Raw genomic sequence first — 26,170 nt, forward strand, 5'->3', positions numbered from 1 at the left:
CCAGGACGAGCATTGCGAGGTGTAGGGCGTTGCTTTTAGCTGCCTATCTGGTAATGAGCTACAGCAGTGTTGTAAAAGATGCAGCCTTGTCTGGCTAAGCCAGACACTTACTAGATTTGAGAAAGTTAGAGAAGAGAAGAAATAAGGTGGAGAAAGGTCAAGGACACGTGAAGGAGGGGTAACAGCAGGAACCCAAGTCTCCCATTTCAGGTGCTATTCAGAACTTAACCCAAGTGGTAGAAGTGATGACGTTATTGGTTCCCTCTCTCTGGCCTGGATTGGTCAGGACAATGAAGACCTAACAGTGTTGTTGTGGATCCTGGCATCCCAAGAGATGGTGGGGCAGCCATAATAAAGTTCTCTCCTTCCAGTCCACCAATTTCCACCATTTTGATTCCCCCCAAAGACTCCTTTTTAAAGGATCCCCTAAAGGAGGTGGTGAGTGGCACAGGTCATGTCCTCTGTATTCGGTCCACTGATTAAGTTAGTTAATTTCTGATTTCATTCATTTTGTTTTAGTCATGATCTTAACACAGTCCTTGGGTGGTATCAGCAGATCTTTTTGTTTGACCTAATCCAGTCTTTCACTTCTGTCAACTTTTATATAACAAATATCCAACTCAGCCTGTGACATACAGTTGTGACCTTGGACAACATAGAGAACAAACCTTTGCACAACAGATCTTCTCTGAGGTACTGACTCTCCCTGGCAGGTTCATCAATGTTGATCAGATCAACAGAGAGATTGATGTGTCAAACAAGAACTGGATAAATTCATGGTGGTTAAGTCCATTAATGGCTATTAGCCGGGATGGGTAAGGAATGGTGTCCCTAGCCTCTGTTTGTCAGAGGATGGAGATGGATGGCAGGAGAGAGATCACTTGATCATTGCCTGTTAGGTCCACTCCCTCTGGGGCACCTGGCATTGGCCACTGTCGGTAGACAGGATACTGGGCTAGATGGACCTCAGTCTGACGGTACTGCCGTTCTTATAATGTCTCACTTCCTGACTTGCACTCAAGCACGGGAAAGGTCCAGCAAAAATCTCTAGCAGCAGTAGTGCCCTGCAGTGAGGAGGCGAGATTTTCCCTGGAAATTAAACATTAGTAAATCATATTACTGGTCAAACTTCATTATACCATTAATAGGTTATCACTTTTGAGGTTCCAAAGACCTTTAACTGTGGATGCTTGTTAGCAGTACTGGTGAGTTTATCTTCAACTTACCCCTCCTTTAAATCTCAGATGTCTAGAATGCATCTCAAGCTGTTGTGCAAAATCATGTGCTGGTCTTATACTCACAGACAGAACATCTCATTTTACAAGTGATGTGGCTCTTACTCTCAGAATCTGGCTCCTGGTAGATATTGCCAATGTTCCGCTGCAGGAAAGAATCTGACTTTTGTTTTCGTTATGGCTGCACTAAAGTGGTAGATGCTGTAGGTAAGATACTGAGCTAAAACAAATGTGTGGTTTCTACAGTTGACCTTTTACAGCTGTCAGAGTAGTTTCCTTTTCAGCTCATCATCTTCTGGCCAAACTGGAGAACGGAGTCCCTGAGGTGAAAGGTTAACGTGGGAACAATTGACATGAAATATCACAGCCCTGCTCTGTTTCTGATTTCAACAAAATCTCCAGTGAGCTTCCTGTCACCACAGTGGGTGTTCACCAGGATTTTTTTGCTTCCTACTGTAACAGCTTTATTTGTAACTACAGGCGAGTCACATCTTATGCGGGAGTTAGGTTCTGAAGTCAGCGCATAAGGCGAAAATTGCGTATAGTCAAACGCTCACTGAGTGGAATGGCGGGCGGAATTGCCTGCACTACAGGTACAGTATTTAAATTGTTATTTTTCTCTTTTGTTTTGTTTTGCCAAGCGCGTATAGTTAAAATCGCGTAAGTTAAATACGCCTGTGATGCGACTCCACTGTAATGCACAGCATTGGCAATACCAGGCTGTGGTACAAGCTGACAATAAGTAAATGAAAAGTTAAAGGGATGTTAGCAAATTTGGTTGACCCCTTGCCTCCCCCAATCTTTCAACTGTCATCTTACCTGTTTAAAAAGCCAGTTTTTGTGTGTGTGTTGGCCCTCAGCCATAATGGGGGGTGGGGTGGTAGGGTGAGGAGATACTGTTGTAGGAACTGACCCCTGTCTGTCTCGTAGCATGGCTCACTACCATTAGCCCCTCCCAATATTTTCCATTGGGCTAATTTATCTCAATTAGGATTGCTTAGAATTGATCATTTGCAAGGTGAGTTGGGAAAACTGGCTGGAGGAATTTATTTAATCAGTAGTTTCCATCAGTGGCACTTTACAAGCGGAGGGTCTTTTGGTCAAACACCCGAGCTTCGATTTACTGTTCCATTGAGAACAGGATTGTGAATATTTGGGTTGTCTTTGACACCCATTGCAATAGGATGATATTGCATTGACTCTGTCGATGCTGGGATCTTTAGGACGCTATCTACCCGTGTACAAAGGAGGCTATTCAGATAGCCTGCAGCCTTCGCTGCTTCCACAATCCAAAGTCTGCTTTTACTCTGAAAAGCAGCTCTGTTTGCCAGTCATTCAAATTCAGCTAGGTTCTTTCCTTTTCGCCCTTGGTCACCAGTAATAAATAGTGTTACATGGGTCTGGCTGAGGGTAAAATTTGTCCTTGCATTTGGAACTTGGTTAACAATCTGATGATGCATGAACCGGAATAGAACGGAGCCCTTCCATAGCAATGCTGGCCTTGTAGTTCTATAATAGGAGGAAAACACTTAATTTTGACCTTAAAAGAAATGGCTGCGGCTCTGACTGCATATAGAGCTCACGTTGTCTTTCCCAAATAAAACTGCCATGCCACATGAGGGAATCCGCTCTGTGTAATATCTACACCAACCTAATGGCTTCTCTGTACTTCTCCCTGCCATGTCCTGCTTTCTTGATATTCTCCTTGCATAATAACACATTTAAAGGGCTGTAGGCTACAAAATGAGAACACTTTTCCCTGATTCTGTTTTGCAAAGTCCAGCAGAGGACTGCATCACAAGTTGCACCTAAACCTTTGTTGACATGCAAATGCTCTCATGGTGCTTGGTTTGCTTCAGAATTCTTACATGCGACAACGTCACAATACAGAGCTTCTGAGTAGACCAGGCATGCAGCCTCTGACATGTGTTGGGCTTCATGAGTATCAATAAGTCACAGCAACCTGCTGTGGTGAGAGGGAGACTTAACTGCAATCAAAGGCATATAGGCTAAAAATGGAAGAGGCCTGCCAAAGTTATGACCTTTAAAACAGTGGCCACTGGACACTCACCCCACGATGTAGATGGGCTTGTAAATCGTGTCCTCCAGGTGTTGTGCAAACATTTTAAAATCACCAGAAGGGCTTTGATACCATGCCAGTGAGTTATGCACAAGATCACTAATGATCTCTACAGCTAGGCACTTATACGTTGTTTACATTTATATTTCAGCGTGAGAGATGGCTGCCCCTAGAGGCTCAGAAAGGAATGACGCACACACCCATGCACAGTACAGCACTGAACTATTAGCTATGGGCACTATATGACATTTTTACCTCCTGAGATATCAGTTACTGGCTGCTGCTGGAGAGTCAGTCCTGGAATGGATGGACCTGGGATCTGATCCAGTAGAGTTTAAGGCTGAGAAAGACAGATGATTAGCGATTTTCCTTATCAAGGTAAATTATGGTGGCTTTGCCTCATTATGTCTATTTGGAAAGTAATGCATCCACCAGCTGGCTGGGTGTCCTAAACCATGATGGGGCCTGGTAAGTCCTAGTGATCAGAGCCATGGCAGTAGGGCCTAGTGATGAGAGCCAAGGCTCAGAGCCGGAATCAGGAGTCCGGAGCCGGTTTGGAATGAGACCAGAGTTGGAGCAAGGCTGGAGCAGGACTAGAAACAGGGTCGGAGCAAGAGCAAGACTGGAACAGGCTAAGGTTTGGGGAGTCTGTTGCCACTGTGAGGCAGGAGAGAGTTCCAAGCCATAGCGTGATGTTGAACAGACTGAGCTGTTATTCCTCCTGTGAGGCTTATATACCTGCCCTGAGAGTCACCAGACCAGTTTCTGGCTTGTGGATTGGCTGGGGCCTAGCACAGCAGAGACTCCTCACTTTTCACAGGGTTCCTCTAGTTAACTGTGTCCATTTTCAATCTGATCTTACAACTGTGGTTAACTTGCTCTCCTTCCCAGTTGTATTGTTTGAAGTCTTTGCCAAGGTCATTTTCACTGACTTAGAGATGTGATTCTCTCCAGCTCCTGAGCCAGAATAAATAACACTTCAGGGAGGCGAAGTGCAAACGCAGCTGGCTAAATAACATGCCTGTGAGAATCCAACGGGGAAGGGGAGAGGGAGTACGTAGCTACAGCTTTTAGAAGACAGGGACTATTTCTGGAGCTGCTCCCTGGCTTGAAACCTACAGCGGAAGTGCTGGGCAGAGTCCATGTGGAATAAAATGGAGTCACACACTCAGTAACTGCACAAGTCATTTTTTCCCCTTCACTTTTATTTATAAAATTTCGAATTTCACCCAGTTGTGCAACAGCAATGGGACACGCTGAGAAGTGCCTGCCAGTGGACTATTGCACCGTTTGGGTGACTAAAGTTACTTTGGGTTTGGCCTTGTACCTTAATAATAATCCTTAATATTTACTGTAATGTGAACACAACCCAGAGCGTACAATAATCGCCCAGAAAAGCACAGCCTGTTGTGTCCTATTATAAATCATCAGCCAGCATCTTACATTTTTGCAGCTCTTGGCCTACAGTAAGAAGCATATCCTGTCCCCAAAGAGCTTACATTGGTTATGTACAATGCAAAGGGTTGGAAAACAGCATTTTAATCAAGGTCTTGGCGGTTTATGTGCGTTTGGTAGTTCATTATAAAGAAGCTGCTCCCTTAATGCTACTTGTCCGTTCAAAGGACCCCGCGAATGATTTATTTCGTGTAGCCTTCCTGCTCCCTCCCCCCCAATCACATTAATTATCTTGTCTGCCTTGCCCACTATCAAACTGTGTTTTGTTTTGTTTTCTCCAGCACAGAACACCATGAATTTTTATTGGGAGCTAGCGAGGAAGGTGTGTGATGTAACTGAAGGATTCTTCACCGCAGTGCATTGCCAGTTATTTAGCCAAATCAGAGCTGCTGAAATATTCCTTCCCTGCAAACTGTGTCTTTCTCTCTTAGAAGCGATTAGTCACTTTTGGCTTAAGGACACAGAAAATCACAGCGACTGCTGAGAGTCTGTTTCACTCTTGGCTAGTAGGGTTTGAACTCAAAGTAAACCGATTGGTTTTGCTGTTTGGCAAGAAGCAGATTACCTTAAGGGAATGTATATTATCTTGGATGCAGATAGCCATCTGAAAAGAGAAAAAAACAGGCCTCTCTATCTAATCTTTGGCTGGCTACCCTACTTATGCACATGCTCGTTAGACCTTAGTTTCCCTCTTCTCTAAACCCATCTTCTTCATTATAACTTGCTTTAATTACAGCCCCAAAAGTACAGAAAGCTAAACATGAAGCACAGAGTTAACCTGTGCAGTTGCATTTACAACACTTGAAACAACAGTTGGATACCAGTGACTCCCTTTATCCCACAAACACGGCCTTTTCCATGGCATCCTTCACTTTCATGTACTCCACGTGCGCGGGATAGTTGGTACATTCAAAACGGTTGTTATTGCGGATGTACTTAATGAACTCTGGAGCCCCAGGGACAATGACGTTGTCAGCCAGGATAACAGAGCCCTTCCTCAGCAGGCCATGGTCCTAGAAAGAAGAGAGACTTGTGCTTGGTGAATCTGTTCATTTTAGAAGAAGCTAACGTTTGATACGTGCTAGTGCAAATCACTTTCATAGTCGTGACATTTCATGCTAAAGTGAATTCCTGTACTAACAGGCCAACATGGGTTTGATCAGGAAAAAATAGCCGTGACACACTCTACAGGTTCTGCAAACAACAGCTGAAAAGCTGGATCTTTCTGCTAACGTCATCAGCAGTAAAAGAGTTAATGATGCTGATAGGAAATTGATGGCATTAGGATTCAGATTCAAATGAATGGGAACAGGTCATGCCTAAATTACTGTTTCTGGCAGTCTCTGCAGAGTTAAGAAGACAACTCTGTAATTCACATTTGGAAGGATTTCTTCACACGGAGAGACTTGACCATTCCTTTTGATTTCAGATTAATATTGAAATTTTGCAGAAGCTGGTGAAACCACCAGAGAGGGGGCTGCATGGCATTCTGGGCAGCAAAGTCTCAACGGGGCCCTGGCCCACTACTAGAAAAACAGAGTTTAGGACTGAGATTTCCTGTGCTCAGTCTTCCTCAATCCCATCCAACCTGGCGACAGGGCGTGGAGCACGGTTAGTGCCCAAAGAGGGCCAGGCTGGCAAGTTACCAAGAATTCAAGGGGTATAATTAACTTGCCATATACTCGGGCATCCAATGTTTAACAAAAATAAAGCTGCAACCATATTATTTGCTTTCTTGTATCTTCCTTCACAAAGAGACGTTGCTTATCTGAATACACCAGCAATTTTCAAAATAAAAGCCTGCAGCTTATCAGCTTTGTTCCCACCCTGCAGTTATGGGGAGGGTTGCATCTTTAAGACTCCCTGGATGGCTTTTACCCCGCACATCAGTATTGTAGAGGCCACTAGCGGTTAGCTCACCATGCTCGCCTCTTGATTGTGTGCCAATCTGAAGAGAAGAGGCAGTTTGGGAGGTATGTCAATATCCTCTGGCCTGTACTTTCTAATAATCCGATCAGAAACTCAAGTGAAAAGGGCATTTCTCCAGCTGTAATTTCCAACACTAGCTGCTGTGTCATTGTGACTCCGCTGATGTTTGCCAGCTGCTCCTTGTATCAAGGACCTTTTCTAGAACTGGGTGAAAGGGAAACTGCCTGGGACTCAAACCACACCCTGGGCCATCTGAAATGCTTGTCAAAAACGATGTTCAAAATGCCAGGTTGGAAAAACATTCAAAGTGTTTCCTTCAGCCGGTCCATCTAAAGTCCCTTAGTGATGTTACACTGCAAGGACTCCAGAGAATAAGCAAAACACTCTGGTTTGTAATCACATCAAACTGTTGACTAAGAAGCTGGAGCCATATGATTCTCAATCCTTTGCTTTAGCTGGCTTTTTTGCTTTGTTTTTTTAAGGTTCAGAGCTGGAAGTGGTGCTCTAGCCCTCCAAAGAGCTGGGAGCTCGGTAACTGTTACAGAGCAAGTTTAAAAATGAACATTCTTGGGAGGCAAAGGAATTTCAGAACAAAAATATTCTGTCTCCCAGCTCCTGATGTGTAAATTCAATGGTGGGTTTAAGTCCCAAAGAAACCCTCTACTTTTTAAAAAGCTGCTTGTAGGGAGGAGAGCGTGGGAGCCTAAGACAGAGTGCTTGTATTCTCCAAACAGGGGTGGTGAAACTGGTGCTATGCAAGAGAGGGAGACTGGGGCTAGTGCGAAGCAGTCAGCAGAGAGGCTCATACAAGAGCGAGTGGGTAGATACTTGTGGAGAATGTAACTGAAAAATGGCATTTCCATCCAATTAATCATTTAGTTCTAGAGATAATCACAGGTCTAATGGTGCTATTGAGCTGTGATATTATGTGCATTTGCGCTGTTTTTACAAACACTGAGGCTGTGATTATCGCTGGGTTATTTGCTGACGTTTGGAAATACCCTGGGGTCCTCAACTGCTCTCGTTTCTCATTACCTGGCTGTTTAAAGCCAACCCATAATTTGCTATTGCTATTATAGCCTCCTAATTTTGTAATGAAGAGTCATTAACTGTTACTGTTGTTGCTGACAGAATCTGTCCCCACGTCTAGCTGTGGGTGGAAAGAGGCTGAATGGCATTTCCTGGAATGAGAGCCTAGCATGGTCCTAGGAATAGTCTTCCCTCTGCTAAGAGCTGCTTTATAGCCAATCAGATGGCAAGGATGCCCCAGACGTTCACAGAAAGAAGGTACAAACATGTGCTATCAAGATTGAATTTCATCCAGGAACACAAACCCCGACAACAGTGTTTGCCATCAGGAAATTAGTGTTGTGAAGGCTGGGAGAAGTCTGAACTTCTCCAAAATTCAGGGCATTTGGATCAGGTGTCCTGGCTTAATCTGATAGGGAAAGACTTAAGTCATGACGTTCAGACCCAAACCTGTACTTCTCCAGTGTCTGTGGCTGGTTCTCATTGGGTATTCAGCTTCAGGCCTTTCCAGAGAGGAAGATCCTGCAAGTGGCTGAACAATCCCTGGGAAGTGCCGAGCACCCTCCGTTCCCATTGACAATAATAGGGGAGGCAAGGGCACTTCGCACTGTTGTGACTCCAGCCCCAACGCTCCATCCCTTTTCACCACATGGCTGGTTGGCTGTTAAACATTCCTCTGGTGAGTGCCCCGCTATAGCTATAGAAAACACACACTGCCCGAATGTTGTGGGAAGATCTTACAGACATCTGGATATTCACTATGGGGGTTTTAAGGCTGAAATCATTCCAACTCACAAGCAGCAGGATGGTGTCTGGCAGGTATCTATCTTTCCAATGGTCGAGAAAGACGAAATCCAGTGTGTCCACTTCATGCTTTTTCTTCAGCTGTGGGATAATTGTCTCCGAAGGGCCTTCTAGAATTTTCACCTGAAAAGCAAATTCATCTCATGTTGATCTGTGCACCTTGTTTTAAGCACAATTCCCCTCACCCTTTAAGTTGCAGTCAGGCTTCCGTGACCATGTTAATAGCCTTGGTGGATAACTTCAGCTGCTGGCTGGCTTTGGATCACATGGGCTTTTTTGATAAATTGACTCAATTATTTTTTCTCCCTGCAATTATAAGAAGTCTGTGACCTTGGCTCTGCTGGGAAGAGTGACTCTCTGCTGGTGACAAGGGAATCCCTTGCTGAAAACAGTGTGTGGCTTGGCTTGGAATTGCAGTCACATCTCAATCAAACCTCCTTGTCCAAAGCAAATAGAATGTACAGAAGAGAGGTTAAAAAGACGGGTTATTTAGTTTGGAACAGAGCCTGCCGCTGTGTGTTCTTCATCTGGCTCAGATAGCTGGAAACTTGTGAGAATAGCTCATGCAGTTTGGGGAAACTCAAACTGCAATCCCTGCTCTCACTTGGGCCCCAATCTCTTTCCAAACCCCAATCTGGATCTGAATCACACCACTCTAAGAACATAAGAATGGCCATACTGGATCAGACCAATGGTCCATCTAGCCCAGTATCCTGTCTTACAACAGTTGGCAATGCCAGGTGCTTCAGAGGGAATGAACAGAAGAGGTAATCATGAAGTGATCCACCCTGTTACCCATTCCCAGCTTCTGGCAAACAGAGGCTAGGGACACCATCTATGCCCATGGTGGCTAATAGCCACTGATGGACCTATCCTCAATAAACTTACCTAGTTCTTTTTTGAACCCTGCTATAGTCTTGGCCATCACAACATCCTCTGGCAAAGAGTTCCACAGGTTGACTGTGTTGTGTGAAGAAATACTTCCTTTTGTTTTAAACCTGCTGCCTATTACTTTCATTTGGTGACCCCTAGTTCTTGTGTTATGAGAAGGAGTAAATAACACTTGCTTATTCACTTTTTCCACGAGTCATGATTTTATAGATCTCTATCATATCCCCCCTTAGTCGTCTCTTTTCTATGCTGAAAAGTTCCAGTCTTATTAATCTCTCCTCATATGGCAGCTGTTCCGTACCCCTGATCATTTTTGTTGCCCTTTTCTGAACCTTTTCCAATTCCAATAGATCTTTTCTGAGATGGGGCGATCAGATCTGCACGCAGTATTGAAGATGTGGGTGTACCATCGATTTATATAGAGGCAACACGATACTTTGTCATCTTATCTATCTTTGTCTTCTTCCTAACGATTCCCAACATTGTTAGCTTTGCCCCATCTTTACTAACGACTCGGGTATCTTAAACACAGTGTGTGTGAAAAGGTGTTCACGACCCTGCCCCAGTCCCTAATGGGCATTTCCCAACTTCACACATCTACCACACAGCTGAACCCAATTGCCATGCTTAGTTCACTGCTAAAATAGCCTGGGATATTGCAATTGCTATGTTAGCCTAAGTATAAGAGGGCGAAATGCCAGTATTTCTTCTGACCGAACATCTACTTAGTCCCTTCATTTACCAGCCACAGAAGCTCAAGATGTACCTTATCTTGCACTCCAGCAAACTCAATCATCTGTCTGGCAATAGCAGCAAAGGCAGGGTTGAACTCAATGGTCAGGAAGTGAGCGCTGGGATTCAACAGCCGAGCAATCCTCACAGCGGAGTAGCCACAGTACGTTCCCAGCTCCAGCAAGACCGATGGCTTTGTCTCCTCCAGTATCTTATCTAGAATCAAACCTGAATGGGAGAGAAATGGGTTAACTCTGGACTAAATCAAACTGCATCAAATAATAAAGTTAGTGGATGGAATCTTACACGTTCATTTACTAAGCTGCTATAAGGAGATTCAGAATGTGATGGTTTATGATAAATTATACAGGGCTTCTTTTGCAGACTGGCTCTTACTTAAAATGAGATTCATTTTGAAGTGTGTGGAATCTTGGAAAGAAACCACTTACAATAAACAGCCGTTTTGTTTGAGGTATTTGTATCAATGGGGCCCCAGTGAAACTGAAAACAATCTTGTGATATTATGTTTTTATAATTTTTTTTTTTTGCACTAGGGCGAGTTCAGGAAATAGGTTGTCTTGTATCATATTGTGGAAAATTGATCATCTGACCTAGGCTTCAAATTGTAAATTTTCAAAAAAATAAGCATGTTGGGGTGTTTACAATTTTTTTAATAAAAATCCACATTTTTGAGTGAAGATGGGCCTGTATTAAATAAAATTTAGCACAACTTTGAGTGAAAAATGCACCACTTCGCAAAAAAATTTAGTTGTTGCAAAATCTGTCCCCCTTCATGAAATGTAGACCTCTTAAACTTAGAGAGAGTTCACATTTTGTAAATAATATTACACGCAGTCGCCTTAATGTAAGACTTTTAAGTTAAGAAATACTCATTACAAAAGGAACAGTCTAGCCAGCTGACAAAGGCTCTATCTATTTGTATTATAAAGGCCAGAAACCATTAGCCATTTGTTACAATAAATAAATAAATAAATAAAATTGGAAACTATATGCAATCCTTGCAAAGAAATGGACTCGGTGACAGAAGTCTATTCATCTTTAATCTTCTGTGGTCCTAAGTAGTGCCAATACATTAGATACCTGAATCTGAATGAATATTTGAAGGTATTTAGTACCGAGCTGGTTAGTTATCCACTATTCGCATTCACCTTGTCCTGCATCACTTGTGCACATACTGTACTGTTGTGATGCTGCAATTTGTAATTGAGCACTCTTGTTTAGTCTTCGAATCTTAGGCATTAAAAATAAATAATGTTGGGATTTTGCTTATCTTACTGGAGCAGTGCCCCTTGGTGCCCACCATATTGCCAGGTTTGTCGTAGGAGTCCTTGTTCTCAGAAAGATTTTATCTTCCCTTATTTATTTATTTTTGGGGGTGGGGGGGTTCTGCGCTTCTATTATGAGTAGAGCCCTACCAAATTCACGGCCATGAAAAACGCATCACGAATTGTGAAATCTGTATAGTATTGGGTAAAAGCAGACAAAAGACCGGATTTCACAGGGGAGAACAGTGTCTCTCAAATTGGGGGTCCTGACCCAAAAGGGAGTTGCAGGGGAGTTGCAAGGTTATTTTAGGGGGTAGCAGTATTGCCACCCTTACTTCTGCACTGACTTCAGAGCTGGGTGGCTGGAAATTGGCGGTTGCTGACTGAGGGCCCAGCTCTGTAGGCAGCAGCGCAGTAGTCAGGGTGGCAATACCATACCAGGCCGTTCTGACTTCTGCGCTGCTGCTGGCGGTGGTTCTGCCTTCAGAGCTGGGCTCCCGGCCAGCAGCTGCCGCTCTCCAGTTGCACAGCTCTGAAGGCAGCGCCGCCGCCAGCGGCAGTACCGCGATAACCACCCTACAGTAACCTTTGCAACCCACCCCACACACAACTCCTTTTTGGGTTAGGACCCTACAATTACAACACTGTGAAATTTACGCTTGCCTCATCCAAGGCCCTGTAATATGACCACCATCTTTGCAGCCAAGGAAAGGACAAGGCTGGAGGGGTCACTGGGGGGCACTGTGAAGTGATACCCCCTGCAGTTCTTAAAACCCACCTAACCGCTAAAGTGAAAATTATTTTCTGTGTAGGCTTCAAACTCCCAGCCATGGGCCACGTGCACCTCAATTTAAAAATCATACTGCAGTTTAAGTCCACTGCCAATTGCAGTGAGTGGAACAACCCTTATAGGAATTGGTCAGAGCTGACTGCAAAGACAAACTGGAAATGTCTGATCCTAGTCAGTTTCTCATTTCAGATTACTGTATGTGTAAGCTGACTAGGAATGGTCAATTTGCTTCTGCACTGAGTCCCTTGCTGATGTAAGAGAAACCAGCTAGATCTGCAGAAATCCACTCAGGCTCACTGTGCAGTCAGCTCCCAATTCAAGAAACTTTCAGACCGTTTCTCCCTCTTTTCATGAAGTGCTGCTTTACATATGGCAAGCCTGCAGAGGAAAACAGAGTAGAAAGCTAAGCAGTTTCCCTCTGCGGCTTTTCCACAGGGAAAGCACTTTAGCAGCTTTGCAGAGACTGAAAATAGACAGGTGGGTTGAAAAGTGCCAAAGAAAAAGGAAGAAAGGGTGACAGAGCAGACAGAAATGAGAAAATGGGGAGCCATACTAGGACAGAAAACAGGAAAGAGTCTAGATTAAAAGGAGGAGATGCACAAAAACAGGAAAGAGGGAGGGAGAGAACTGGGGAGAAAGGGAAAAGGGGGTCATACTGGTGAAAAATGCATTTGACTGCAAAATAATGCAAATATTAAACTGACTGACTTAAGTAACTAAATGCTATACTCTATCCTCAGCTCTCATGCAAAACTTTCACTGATGTTGCTGGAAAGTCTCTTGGTATGGCTGTGCTCTCATTGATCTAGCCCAGGGCTCCTAACTAACAGTATAACTCAGCCTTCTCCTGCCACCCAGCCTTTATTGGCGCATTTCTGCAGGATAAGTGTATAATGCTGCAACTGTACATTTTTTGTATTAATTCAGGGACTTCAGTGGGAGTGACTGGTGCTCTCCTTTCTGTCCGTATTGTCTAAATGCCCTGCTTTTGCACTTACTGTTGTCCCTAATGGTGAAACTCTTGACCCCATATTATTTGTGTGACAGACTCTGTATATTATCTTAAAGCAAGTTTGTCTTCAATGCTTATTTATAGGATTATTTGTTTTACTAAATGCAATCAATCATATGTAGCATAGCCTATTGTTCCAATTTATTGTAGATTAGGGATGGCTTGTTGTTATAAATTGGTGTAGTGCTATGTACCTTCTTGGGATCTGATCTCAGCATGATCATTTCTGGTCAATACTTGGATAGGAAGCTTCCAAAGAAACCCCGGGCATTTCAGGGATCAGGGCTCTTGATTCAGTGGGTGGCACTGGTCCTTCTCAGCAAGTACTGAATCAATGTCCTAGCAGTGTACCGTTGAAAGTGTTGTTTCAAATGAGCTGTAAGGCAAAGTCTAGACCGTTTGGGGTCGCTAAAAGATCCCAAGGTGTTATCCCACCAGATACCCTAGCAAAATCCCCTAGTTTGGGGAGTTGGTATCTGTGTGCTATTTAAAACCACAGAGGAGACTGCACTTTACTGAGCATTGAAGCCACTCCTGTCAGGTGCTTTGGCACCTTTAAGATGAGAGGTGCTAAATAAATCCAAGATAGTGTCATTATATAATTCAATGCATCATGGGCTAAATCTCAAGATCCGCACTCAGTTTTCACTCAAGCAAATTTCTACTGAACGCCAAGGGCATTTTGTCCAACCAAAAACCTCAGAACATGACCAAATATTCAGGGCTAGAGCTTTAATAATGTGTGCATAGATACTAGAAGCTACGGCTTTCACCCTAAACATACTATTCATGGAATCGCGGGAACTGTTTTCATAAACTAGGCCTAAAACATCGCGGTCTCTTTGACAACTGTATAAAAGTACAAGTTTACTAGGGTTAACCCTAGATTACTAAGTTTAACCTCCAAATTCCCTACACTGTCTCCAAAAACTAAAAGGGACAAATTTTATTCACTTAGTTTCTCTTAAAGGCCAAATCAGCTAAGATGTGCCAGGTGCTAGTAATGTCAGATTCTCCTATTAGTATATAAGACAGCTTCTTGTGTATATTACATCTGTATGATCTCTCTTTCCCTCAAAAATACATTGCCTATAACTATTATTTATACATGCAAAATTCCCCTTATTTTAAATACTCATGGTTCGCATATTTCAATCGAGGATCTCAAAATGCTTCATAAACACCAGTGAATTAAGGCTCATGGACCTTTGTGCTGGAAATAGGATAAGATCCATTGTAACCGAGATACAGAAAGCAAGGCAGTGATTTTTCCAAGGCTAGATAGCAAGAAACTGGCAGGAATCCAAGTCAGGGGTTTTTGTTTCTCAACTCCCCAGATGTCTGCCCTCCCTCCCTTTATGAAGCAAATGCGCACAGCACATCAAAAAAAAAAAAAAAAAAAAAAGACCCTACAGTGCAACTACTGGATTCTTCCAAAGAGATTTACACCATCTTGCACGATTGTTTGCATAACCGCTGTTGCGGCGTGCAAGGTTGCTGTGTGTTAGCAGTGACTAACAAAATAACGTATCCTGTATCATGCCAGTCTCAAACTCAAAAGTAGCCTTGAGGAGCTTATCTCTGATGTGATTACCTTTTTCATCCCCCACATTCATGGCCCACTCCTTCTGGGAGCAGTACTTATCTATGGTGTCCAGTACACTCTGGGGGTCCCCTCTGACTGCATTCTGCAGCACAAAGTTTAAAATCCTCTCTTCTTTGCTCTGAGCCATGATGAAATTGGTTATTTTCTGCAGGACGATTTCATTCCACAGAATGGCTGCCCAGCCGTTGTTTCTGATGAGCACTGCAAGCAGCACCACAATGAAGAGCAGGCTGGTAACTATGGACAAAAGGATCGGATAGCTCTCCAGCATCTGGAATAAAAGACAAAACAGGTTTTTAGTTAAGGTGGCATAGGAGAGAACCATCTTTCGCATAACTGTTACGATAGAATAACTCATAAGCAACATCCAGGATAGGAATATATAGAACTTACTATATAATTCTACTGTACAATGTGATTGGAAACAGCTGTGTTTTATCCAGAGATAGACACTGGTCTGAGTTCCCTTTAGAGGCAAATTTCACAGGCAGTCAACAAGTAGCTTTATTAATTCCCTACTTCCCTCCCCCATGTAGCCAGGGCCGGCACCAGCTGAGCAAGCTGGTGCTTGGGGCAGCAGATTGTTTGAGGCGGCATTCTGCCCAATCCTAGGGCACGGCCGCTTTTTTTTTTTTGTGGTTCCGCTCCGGCCGCCCTGTAGGGGGCGGCAATGCGGAGAACCAGAGCGCCCTGCAGGGCAGTCCCCTTCCCTCCCCCCCCCCCCCCCCCCCCCCCCTTTTTTTTTTTTTTTTTTTTTTGCTTGGGGCGGCCAAAAAGCCAGAGCCGGCCCTGCATGTAGCCACTCAGTTCTGACTCCATCCCAAAAACCATTGCACAGACTGGCTGTGATCTTTAAAATTCTAAATAATTGTACTATGTGTGATTTTCATCCCCGCTTGTTTGGGTTAGGCGGGAGTGTGGTTGAGTTGAGATTGGTGAAGAAATATGGAGCTTTTCACCTTTAGTGCTGAGCACTGTGATCTGTAGAGATCAGAGGTGGTTATGCAAAGTCCGATGTGAAATGAGCATTAATGAAGGAGTACCGGTCTCCAGGAAACACACCACAAAACCCATCGCAGCTAGCCCCTGCCTTCCTGGTACACTCTGCAGAGACGAAGGACTGAACTTCCCCCTCACTTCAAGGTCACAATTGAGGCACTTACCTGGAGTGGTCCAAGGACACTGGCAGCACAATCTTTGCCTGTGCTTTGATCTCTAAGCCATCAATCTGGCACCTTTTGCAAACACAAAACTGACTTCACTTTGTATTTGAAAGCATGGATTCTTTTCCCCCTCTCCAGTTACAAAATACAAAGTTAAATCCCTATGCCAGAGCAGAGGAATCCAGACCCATGAAATTCCGGGGATGTGACAAAAGGGTGCATTGTATTTCACTGACCGGCTGGGTTTTGCATCCAGCTGCAATCATCTCATGACGCTGTGCCTATTGTTTCCAAGAAACTTGGTTTCTTTGCTGAGGGTGCCTGTGTGTATGTTATCTAGACATGTGTCTCTCCGAGTGTAGGGCATTAGGACTTGAAACTCACCAGATGGGATGCACGTCACCCTGTACAGCTCAAGCGATAAATCCCTTCAAAGCCATTTACCTGCACAGACAACTCTCTACAGAAAAGTCTCTTTATTATGGTAGGGAGTGACTCATTGATTTTGAGTCGACCATAGCCCCAAAGAGCCGCTATTGACTGCTTCTTTAAATGAAGAATTAATTTAGTCTTTCTGGAAGTGCAGAACTAAGAACACTGACTGCACAAGGCTCTGTATAAGCGTCTCCCATGCAACACTGCCAGGGCACCTGTTGATGCAGCCTGTAACACCTCTGTTCCTCCTCTCCTGCGCCTCTGCTTGAGCTGGGGCTGACAGTTGCATGGGGGAGTTGGAACGTGCACAAGTCAGGACAAGGCTGAGTGACTGCCAGAATCGTTTTCCCTTGCAATTTAATTTGGGATTTGCACACAGATCTATGGGATTCAGAGGCTCCTTTCCCTGCCCACCACACCCCACAGTTCTGCTCGGGAAAGTACAATGTTCTCTAAGCCATTTTTAATACGAACGGTTTACCAGCCTCTGTTGTTTAACCCTTTCTATTCCCTCCCCTCAATCCAATAAACTCCATTCAAAGGGCCTGTTGCAGGGCTGGCTGCCCTACCTGCACCCTCTCCTGACCAACTCTGGTACTGCAGGTACACCCTGCCTCAGTCACCCTTCCCTCAGGGCCCTTTAAGAACTCCACCCAGTCTAAAGGGGTGTCAGACAAAATTCTACTTTATTAAATCCCTAAATAAACTTGAAATAGTGTCTCCCCTTGGCTCAGGGATAACACAACCCTCCTCCTTGGGGCCTGTGGTCTCTGGGACCTCCTCTCCCTTAGGAGAGCTTCTCTCTCTGTGACCACCTTCCTGCAACTGAGCCTAGCTGGCTTTTTGTCAGGCTCAGCTGTTCATTATTCAATTAGCTGCCTGGACAGGCTCCCTCTCCTTAAATTAGCTCACCCTGGGTGATCTAAAAGGAGCCAGCAACCCCTTGAGAGAGCTCCATCCTGCAGAGTGCTGAATTTCCTCAGTTCCCACTGAACTCACAGAGCACCTCACAGACTAGAACCCCAGGGGGAAGTTGGGAAGAGAAATGGCTCACAACCTGAAAGGGTGCTGATTCCTTCCATTAGACCCCTTCATCTCCAATCTTCCCAGCCAGGCCCAACTGCTCTGGCTGCCACTGTATCAAAGTCCTACATGCTCTGATGCGCCTTTTAAATAGGGCAGCCACAGCCAGGGGCCCAGCAGAGCAGCTGTTGCACCTACTGGACACTACAAGTGGATCCTCCAAGGCTTGGTCTAAATGCACAGATGTGAGGGAGTGGGGTTAGCCTGACAACCCTCTCCCCCGCACACATTCCCACTTTTGGTTGTTTTCCCAAAATGAACCTTTTGAGATTACTCCTACATTTTAGGGGTCCCTACATTTCCTTTCTTTAGTCTGCTCTTCATAAGTATGGTTCATGTGGAAAAATCCACCTTCAAAACTTTAAAAATTACCATGCAGGACATATTTTGAGTTCAGAAAACGATTAGGTTGCCAAGGAGATGTGCTCAACTCATGGTATAGTTGATGTTTGTTCACTCATCCACTTATCTCAGTTGCACAGCACATATAATTTGTTTGGAACACTTACCGTCTGTTTCCTTTGGCTTCCAATAGTTAGCAATGTTAACACTCACATTTGTAACATTCTAACATGCCCATTGCAAAGAACTGACCAGAGTTGCTGCTTTTTAAGGCCTGAGGCTGAGGGCATCATTTGGCAGGAGAAAATCATGTTTCTTAGCCATTTAACCCAGATAGCAAGAAGCTTCTCTCATGTTTTCCAGAGGCATGCACGCCAATCTGACCCATCTTCCCCCACGCACAAGTAGTTCTGTTGATCATTCTGGCCAGTTTCCTACATTTTTCATAGAAAAGAATGCACACCTTTGGGCTGGTCTTTTCAAACCTGAATGAAGCAGCTCTCGTTTTCCACTGATGGAGCTTGGCTTGGCCTCTGAGGAGGTCATTGGTTTACAAAGACCCCTTTTGATTTGACCACCTTACTTATTCTAGTGGCTTAATGTGAGCAGTGTGGCTGTCATTGGTGGACTAGTATTATCAAGTGGTTGTAGAGGTACTAAACGTTCTTAAAGGGGTGTGGGCATATGGCCCCTCCTCAAGAAACTATTAATTGATGACAGACGGCTCACTATTACTACTGAATGCCTAACCGTCCCTTTTATTGGAGAAGGTGGTCTAGGTGCATCTGGATACCAGTGACATTCTGGGTAGCATCCAGTCAGCATTAAGGCCTCTTTTGGATCAGAGAATGCATTTGTCACTATCACGATCACTGCCAGAAACGGTCATTTTGTTTACATTGGACCTTTCAGCACCTTCCAATAAGATTAACCACAGGCTGTTTCTTTCGCACCGAATGGATTTTGCCAGTATGGTTAGGACGGTCCGTCGAAGGATCCAGTCACACCTGGAACTTAGTCAGGATGGATAGTAACTGAAGAGTACTAGGTTGCATCTTTCAGAAATGCAAGAATTCTCCTGGGGTGCTCAACATGTGTGTGAGACCTCTTGGTGAGATCATTTCTAAACACAGGCTGAAACAGCATCTGGATGCTGATGAGACCCAGCTGCTGTACACGTATTGCCTCATGCACCCTGTTAACTCAGTCTTTGAATCTCTGCCCTGGAGGAATGCTTGCACAATATCGCCAGCTGGATTCATCTGATTTATATCATTTACATATTCAGTAAAAAGGAGAGGAGGCTGCTTTTTCCTCTCTTCTGCCTTCACAAAGGACTATTCTGAGGTAACGAGCCAAGGTAAGAACCTTCGCATCCCTTTCATACCACATTCAACACGGGCTTTCAATGGGAAAGGTCATGGTGGTAAGTGGTTTTCAGTGGTGCACTTTTCTTATGCCATTATCCTTGTTTATTGGCAAGGTTGTCATGAAATTATTATGTGCCGTCCCTTCAAGGAGGTCTTCCAACAGTGCTGCTTCATTGGCTGAAGCTGGGGGAAGCACAATCAATCAATGGGTGAAATGATATTACACACTCTGCCTACAAAGTGGTGAATTCATTTTACAGTATCTCTGCTGGTTTTTATGTATTTAATTATATAGACCTAGTGTCTGTGTATGCAAACACCTCCTCCTTGGGCCCCCTGCAGATGGATATTTGCATTCTGACATCAGTTTCTATTTAGACATTCTGCTATTGGGGCTCAGTTTGGCAGGTGATCATAGCTTTATGTAGCTGGTGGGCCCTACAATGTGAAACTATCTCACTCCCCACTTCTAAGAGACACAGAACTTTTCCTTTCCAAAGGCAGGTGTTTTGTTTTGACCCCTGTTGGCCCCACTCTAGTCCCACAGGGTGCCTAATATCAATTTTAAACTTCGTATGTTAATACATATGTAGTTCTGACTTTTTGTCAGGCTAAGGAAAACTCTCTGAACTACAAATAACCCAACCTCAAATCCCCACCAGCCACCCCTTAAGCAGAAGGCTGAATGATCAGACAGGCCTCTCCATTTGCCCTGAAGTTGGGAAGCAAATTCCCGAGTCAAGGCTAGGAGTAAACTTATTTCACTGCAGATTTCACCCATGACTCTGGATTTGAAGCTAAATTATAACTCTATTGCCATAATGGACCTAGAGTAGGAAACTGTTCTTCTCGGTTTTTAACAATGGTTTCTTTTTATGTTTTAGCTAACAGAGATTTGGCAGGAAAATCTAATGTAATTCAAAGGGCCTATTATTTTGGGAATGGTGTTAAAAGCCTGACCCCTAAACCTCAATCTGCTGAGTAACTATTTGTCTTTACTTGCTTCACATGATTAAGGGTTTTGAAGAATTGGTCTCTTATAGTATTTTAGTTTGATGCCTACAAGCGTAAATGCCTTACCTGAGGGTTACAAGTGGATAAAGACTAGAACTTCTTTCCTCTAGATCCATGGAGTTAAAATATGGGGGATTGCTGGCCAGAGCTTATATAACTTCTTAGCCTTAGCCCATCTAGCACACTTGCTGTTTGCTGCTTTGGGATTTATTTGTTTTGTTTAGGAGGGTTTCTAAATTTCAATTGGGTATTTTTATTGTTGTACACCACTCAAGGGACCTTGGCAAGCTGGCAATATAAAGTTATTAACTGAGTTCCCTTGCAAGACATAATCCTGATATCTGCATTCCAGAGCAAGTGGGTTTTAAAAGAAGCAAACCAGCTTTCTGTAAAAACCTTAATTTCTTTTTCCCCTTTGGGAAATCTCAAAACACCCACTCCATTTTGCTGGGATGTGTGAAAGAAAAATCTTTGCAATATCAATTCAGCAATAAAAGCAACTTATTTTCAAGAGTCAGGTGCATAAATGTTGAGTATGCCCCCAAACTGAAACGGTACAATCCCATACCAAATAATAGGCAGTTTGTTTTTTCATTAGCTAACAAATATATGATGTGCAAAGTTAAAAATGTAATTTAACCAATTTAAAACCAGCACTGAACAAGAGAACAGATTCTTATTCCTGAGTTCATTATGACATTATTAGAAAATGCAGCTAAAATTGCAGCTTTAATATGGATTCATAGAACACACAAAATGTATAGAGAAACTGAAATAAATCACTGATGTGTATCTCACATAACAATATTAGAATATAGCTATTGTTATTATTAAATTCTTGTATTACAGTAGGGCCCAATGGCCACAGTCGACATTAGAGCAGGGGTCTCAAACACATAGCCGTGGAGCTATTTCCTGCAGCCCGCCATAGGCGCCGACCCCACCCCCCACCCCTTACCCCCCACCCGAGCGTGCCACATCCCTGCTCCTCCGCCCACCTCCCAGTGCTTCCCGCCGCCAAACAGCTGTTTGGCGGTGCTTAGGACTTTCCAGGACGGAGGGGGAACGAGCGGAGACGTGGCGCACTCAGTGCAGAGGTGGGGATTTGGGGAAGGGGTTGGACTGGGGGCGGGGAAGGGGCAGGGCATTATTGAAGGGGTGGAGTGGGGGTTTTGCAGTCTGTAACCAACCAATTTTGAAGGTGGATTACTTGGCCCGACTGCCACCCCATGGTGCCTAGCTGCCACCTCAAATATCAGCACAACCACCTACACAACAACAACAACAACACAACCAGCAAGTCCAAATGCTGATAGCCCCTCACCCCAGCACAAACCCCTTATTTGCCACCAACACAAATCAACCAAAATCTCCCAGCACAACACAACCCAGGCACAAATCAACACAGCTTCCCATCACAACACACATTCATCACCACCCTCACTCCTGCTTACCATAAATTTGAGTGGCTAAGTGGGAAATCCTTTGCTAGTAAGCATATATTGGGCTACTGTGATAATGCAATAAAAGTCAGTAGAAAAATCACTAAGATGCTATACAATTTAAGGGTGTAGGAAAAAAAAGGTATATATTATATGAGAAACAGTACGTGACCCTGTAATGAAAAGATTACATGATAACACAGTCTCAAAGGGGCAGAGAAAAAGTTGTGTGCGCAACCCTAATTTTGGCACGTGTGCTTAACTGTGCAGTCTTAACATTCTCTTAGGGTAGTTTTTGTATGGAATGTGGTGCAATTTGCAAGCAACACAGATTGGTTTAGTCTCAGGATATCAAACCTAATATTAATGCTCTGGTTGATGCAAAACGCTGTCAGCTAAGTGGCCAAAAATGAAAGGATGTCAAAATTAGCACTGACTTTTCACATTACAGTTTTTAAAAAGTTAATACACTGACTTTTAATAGCATACTATATTACTCGTCTTTTTTTCATTTTGGACTATACTTTTGTATCATTGTATGAAAAGGTTTCAGTGGTGCGGCCCTCGGGCCAATGTGGCCCTCATGGTGATCTGAGTTTGAGATCCCTGCATGACAGCCTCTGAGTTAGAAACATATTTGGAAGATATGGTCCCTGACTAAAGAACTTAAAATCTAAACAGAGAAGACAAACAATAACAGACAATATATAAAATGTTAGCAAGGGAATTAAACAAACAAACAAACCCCACAACACTGGAGGGATATCATAGTCTAAAATGATGAACCAGTTTTGTCACCAAATCCACATTCAGGAAAGCAGATTATTCAAGGATACCAGATATTAAATGTCCCAGCATGTCAGAGAACTGATAATCTTTCTTCATATGTTATGGTATAGATGCAGAATCTTGCTTGTTTAGATTATACTGTATAAATAACTCATCCTTTTACATGGAGTATATCATATCCTTTCATTCATATGATTTATCTTGTGTATCCCCAAATTTACAATATATTGTCTGTCTCTTCTGCATGTAATCTGAGAGTATACATAAATGACTTTAGTTTCTCATCAGATTTTACCACATAGGTTCCATTTCATTTTTGTGCCCAAACCTTCATAAAGCAAAGGTTTGGCCCCACTGGTTAATGTTTACAGTTTTGGTGTGTGAGAGCAGATGCTTTTCCCAATCTGCTCGACAAACACAGTTCACAGAGTATATAAAGTGCAAACGTGGCCCTTTCTTTTTGAGTTTGGCTTTTCAAACTACACTAGAATAAAGGTCAGATTAACCTTTCTCCCCAGGTTTAGCTATTCCTAGAGTCAGGGCCGGCTCTGGCTTTTTTGCCACCCCAGGCAAAAAAGCCGCCGGCCGCCCCGGGGGGAGGGCGGTGAGCCCCAGCGGGGGCTCCGCTCTCCTCCCAGCGGCCGGAGCCCTGGGAGGAGGGTAGCGAGCCCCGGCTGGGGCTCCGCTCTTCCCCCAGCGGCCAGAGCGCAGGGGGCAGGGCGGCGAGAGGGCGGCGAGCCCCAGCCAGGGCTCGCCGCTCTCCCCCCGGCGGCTGGGGGGGAGGGCGCCAGAGCACCGGGGGGAGGGCAGTGAGCCCGGCCGTGGCCCCGCTCTCCCCGGGGGCCGGAGCGCCGCGCCGCCCCACTCCAGGTGCCGCCCCAAGCACAAGCTTGGTGGGCTGGTGCCTGGAGCCGGCCCTGCCTAGAGTTCCTCCCTCATGATTGCTCAGTCCACACCCACTTATCCTTGTTACAGAAGGATCAGCATCTGCTTGCCAGGTAGGGTATTACAGGTAAATGCTTCCAGCCTGTTCAGTTATGATATTTGGAAACGCCACAATAAATAAAGAAGGTGTTGAGACAATACAAAGTATTAAAACAAAAGAAGTAATAGTGAAGATCTGACACCGTTTGGCTTTATAATGATCTTGTACCAGAAGCATTCATTAGCACTTCCCAAACCCTGCCAATGGATTTACGAAGTATAAAGAATAGCCAAACACTGAAGTGCAGCCATTTCTAGGGTGAAAGGTGGAAATTGATTAGAATTACTCATTCACACTCCACACAGGCAGTGAACACCTTCCCTGATTTGAGAATGATGGCGGTATGTAGACTAGAGGCAATTTGTTGTTAAGTTTCATATTGGGCAAGGACATCAGGGTAACACACTCATAGGAAAAGTACCATGGAACATTTAATGACAATGTCATCAATTTCTCTTATCCTCAAAATGGCACCTCCACACATACAGTGCACCCTTCAACCACACTGTGACATTTAGTCAGTGCTGGTTTAGGCACTAAATCATTTACTATACTTTCTGCAGCACCTGGGTTTTCCTTAAGCACCTGACCCTGCTCAGTTTGAAAGATCTGATGAGATCACACCCTGATTTGGTAATGCAAGTCAATTTTTCATCTAGACCTTTATTGTGCTCTTTTACAATGCAAATCCAGTAACACAATTATAGTTTTAAAGAAGAGTAAATGCTGTGTTTGGGATTAACTGAATAAACCATATGATCAATTGTTTTCATAAAAAAAGCAAAAAGGCCTCTGGGATTGCATACATTTTAACACAGAAATAGCTGCATGTATAAGGTACAGTCAAAACAATTCATCCTAACCTGTGATTTTACTCAAGTACAGGTGACTCTTACTACCTTAATCAAGGTGCCTTTTATTAATATTATTTACCAGTTTTCTAGGGGTGTTTCTCCCATCAGACTGCATCAGTTAACATATGTTGTGCACCTAGAGTTCTTTGAGATACAAAACTGATTGGTAACTAGAAATGATGAGATTCGTTTTTAAAGTTGTCAAATTTCTATGCTTCATAATAAATGTATCATGGAAAGGTATGGGGGGATTTGATGTAAAGTGGTGAATACTTGTAATCATCTGTTTCCCGTTTCACCCGCAAAAAGGATCTCCATTTGCTGCAAACTGAAATTTGCTAAGAAGAAAAGTAAACAACTTGTTTTACAAATATTTTTTGAGGCTCATACAAGTGTGTGCCTTAGTGGCTTTGGCACAAGAAACTCAGGATTTAATTATGCTTAATAATGAAACATTAAAAATATAATGATTAAATTAGATTAAAATAGGATTATTTAAATCTTAGGAAGGTTGAGTTCTGTAGTGATAACATTTTGAATAATTATGTCCTCATCTCCTGCTGTTGCAGAAATTAGTTGATAATGAAAAAATACTTGGAAATAAATGTCTGTTCTCTGTTAATGTTTATTTAAAAAAAAAATACAAACTGAATCCTAGTTTATCATCAATTTATCCAAGATAAAACTACACAGCTTTGCTGTAGTCCTATCTGGAAATACTCACAAAACTGCCTATAATGCAAAGGCATCATGTATCCTTAGGCTGCTGTCTTCCATGAGAGATGGTCTCGTGGTCCTTCAGGAGGACCTAGATTTTATTCTCATTTTAGCAGCAGATTACCTGTGTGACTTTGGGAAAGTCACTTAACTGCTGGGGGCCTCCATTATGCTATGAGTAAAATGCTACCTTTCTAATTCACAGAATATGGAATTGTGAAGCTAAATTAACTCAGGTCTGGAAGGTACACTGATATGTTTTGGACAGATGGCACCCAAGAAAGACAAAGTGTTTTTATCTAGATTTACTAAAGAGATCCATTTTGGGACACCTTGATAGCAAACACCAAGGTGACACATTAATATTCTTGATGTTATGAATAACTGGTGAAAATGTGGATACAAACAGTGCTTCAAATGCTTCCCTTAATTGATTTTGTCCCCTGATAAATCATCCCTTTGTGGGAAGATGATATTTCATCCAATTTTACTATCATCTTTCATACATTTAATCTAACTGCCAATTGCTTGGTTGGTTGTTCTGAGTTTATTATGAGTCTGAGTGGCTAGTTGGTACTGTAGTGTTACAATACAGGGGGGGTTATAATCCAATCTAGAGATTTTTATTAGCTCACATAACCTGGTGTGAATGGAGAATGCTTGGTAAATTTATACCATTCAACCTTCGTTCACAAAAGAATCGCTCCACTGGCCTGATGGTATTGATGAACAAACTACAATAGAAGAGTGCCCAGGGACAATGGAGCCTGAACTCATTGCAGAAAGACTGCTGCTAATAGCCAGCATCCATCAGAGGAAAATGTAATAATGCTAAGCAATTACATAGTGTTTTTCTTCGAAAGGCCCTGCACATTAACTGATTAACCCTCCTCTCACCCCTGTGAGGTAGGTAAGTAGTAGTATTCCAGTCTTTCAGGTGGTGAAACAGATTCAGAGAGATTGTTTGAAATTTTTAAAAGCTCATGCCCAAATTGTGCAGTGAAACACCTGTTGCATTAGTGAAAGTCGAGGATATGCATGTGTTTGCAAGTCTGGCTCATGTGGCCAGCATTTTACATCTGCATTTTGTTCACGTGCACAAGCACTTGCATGCTTTTGCACATACT

At 43.5% G+C, this 26,170-nt stretch overlaps 1 protein-coding gene across 7 annotated transcripts in view; it reads right to left on the reverse strand.

The window, feature by feature from the left end:
• Nucleotides 1–4,502: 4,502 nt before the first annotated feature.
• Nucleotides 4,503–26,170, reverse strand: part of COMT (catechol-O-methyltransferase) — a 31,401-nt gene continuing 9,733 nt past the window's right edge. For 6 of the 7 annotated variants that reach the window (XM_034791678.1, XM_034791680.1, XM_034791681.1 and 3 more), the window contains exons 2-5: nucleotides 14,838–15,120; nucleotides 10,190–10,383; nucleotides 8,524–8,655; nucleotides 4,503–5,783 (exon numbers count right to left, since the gene is read on the reverse strand). In XM_034791678.1, coding sequence (XP_034647569.1) covers nucleotides 5,604–5,783; nucleotides 8,524–8,655; nucleotides 10,190–10,383; nucleotides 14,838–15,120 — 789 coding nt within the window. In that variant the 3' untranslated portion in view covers nucleotides 4,503–5,603. Of the gene's footprint in view, nucleotides 5,784–8,523; nucleotides 8,656–10,189; nucleotides 10,384–14,837; nucleotides 15,121–16,012; nucleotides 16,034–26,170 lie in introns of those variants that run through there. The other variant, XM_034791682.1, reaches the window with a different exon arrangement.

The sequence above is a fragment of the Trachemys scripta genome, chromosome 15, assembly GCF_013100865.1.
Source record: "Trachemys scripta elegans isolate TJP31775 chromosome 15, CAS_Tse_1.0, whole genome shotgun sequence".
NCBI classification, from domain to species: Eukaryota; Metazoa; Chordata; order Testudines; family Emydidae; genus Trachemys; species Trachemys scripta.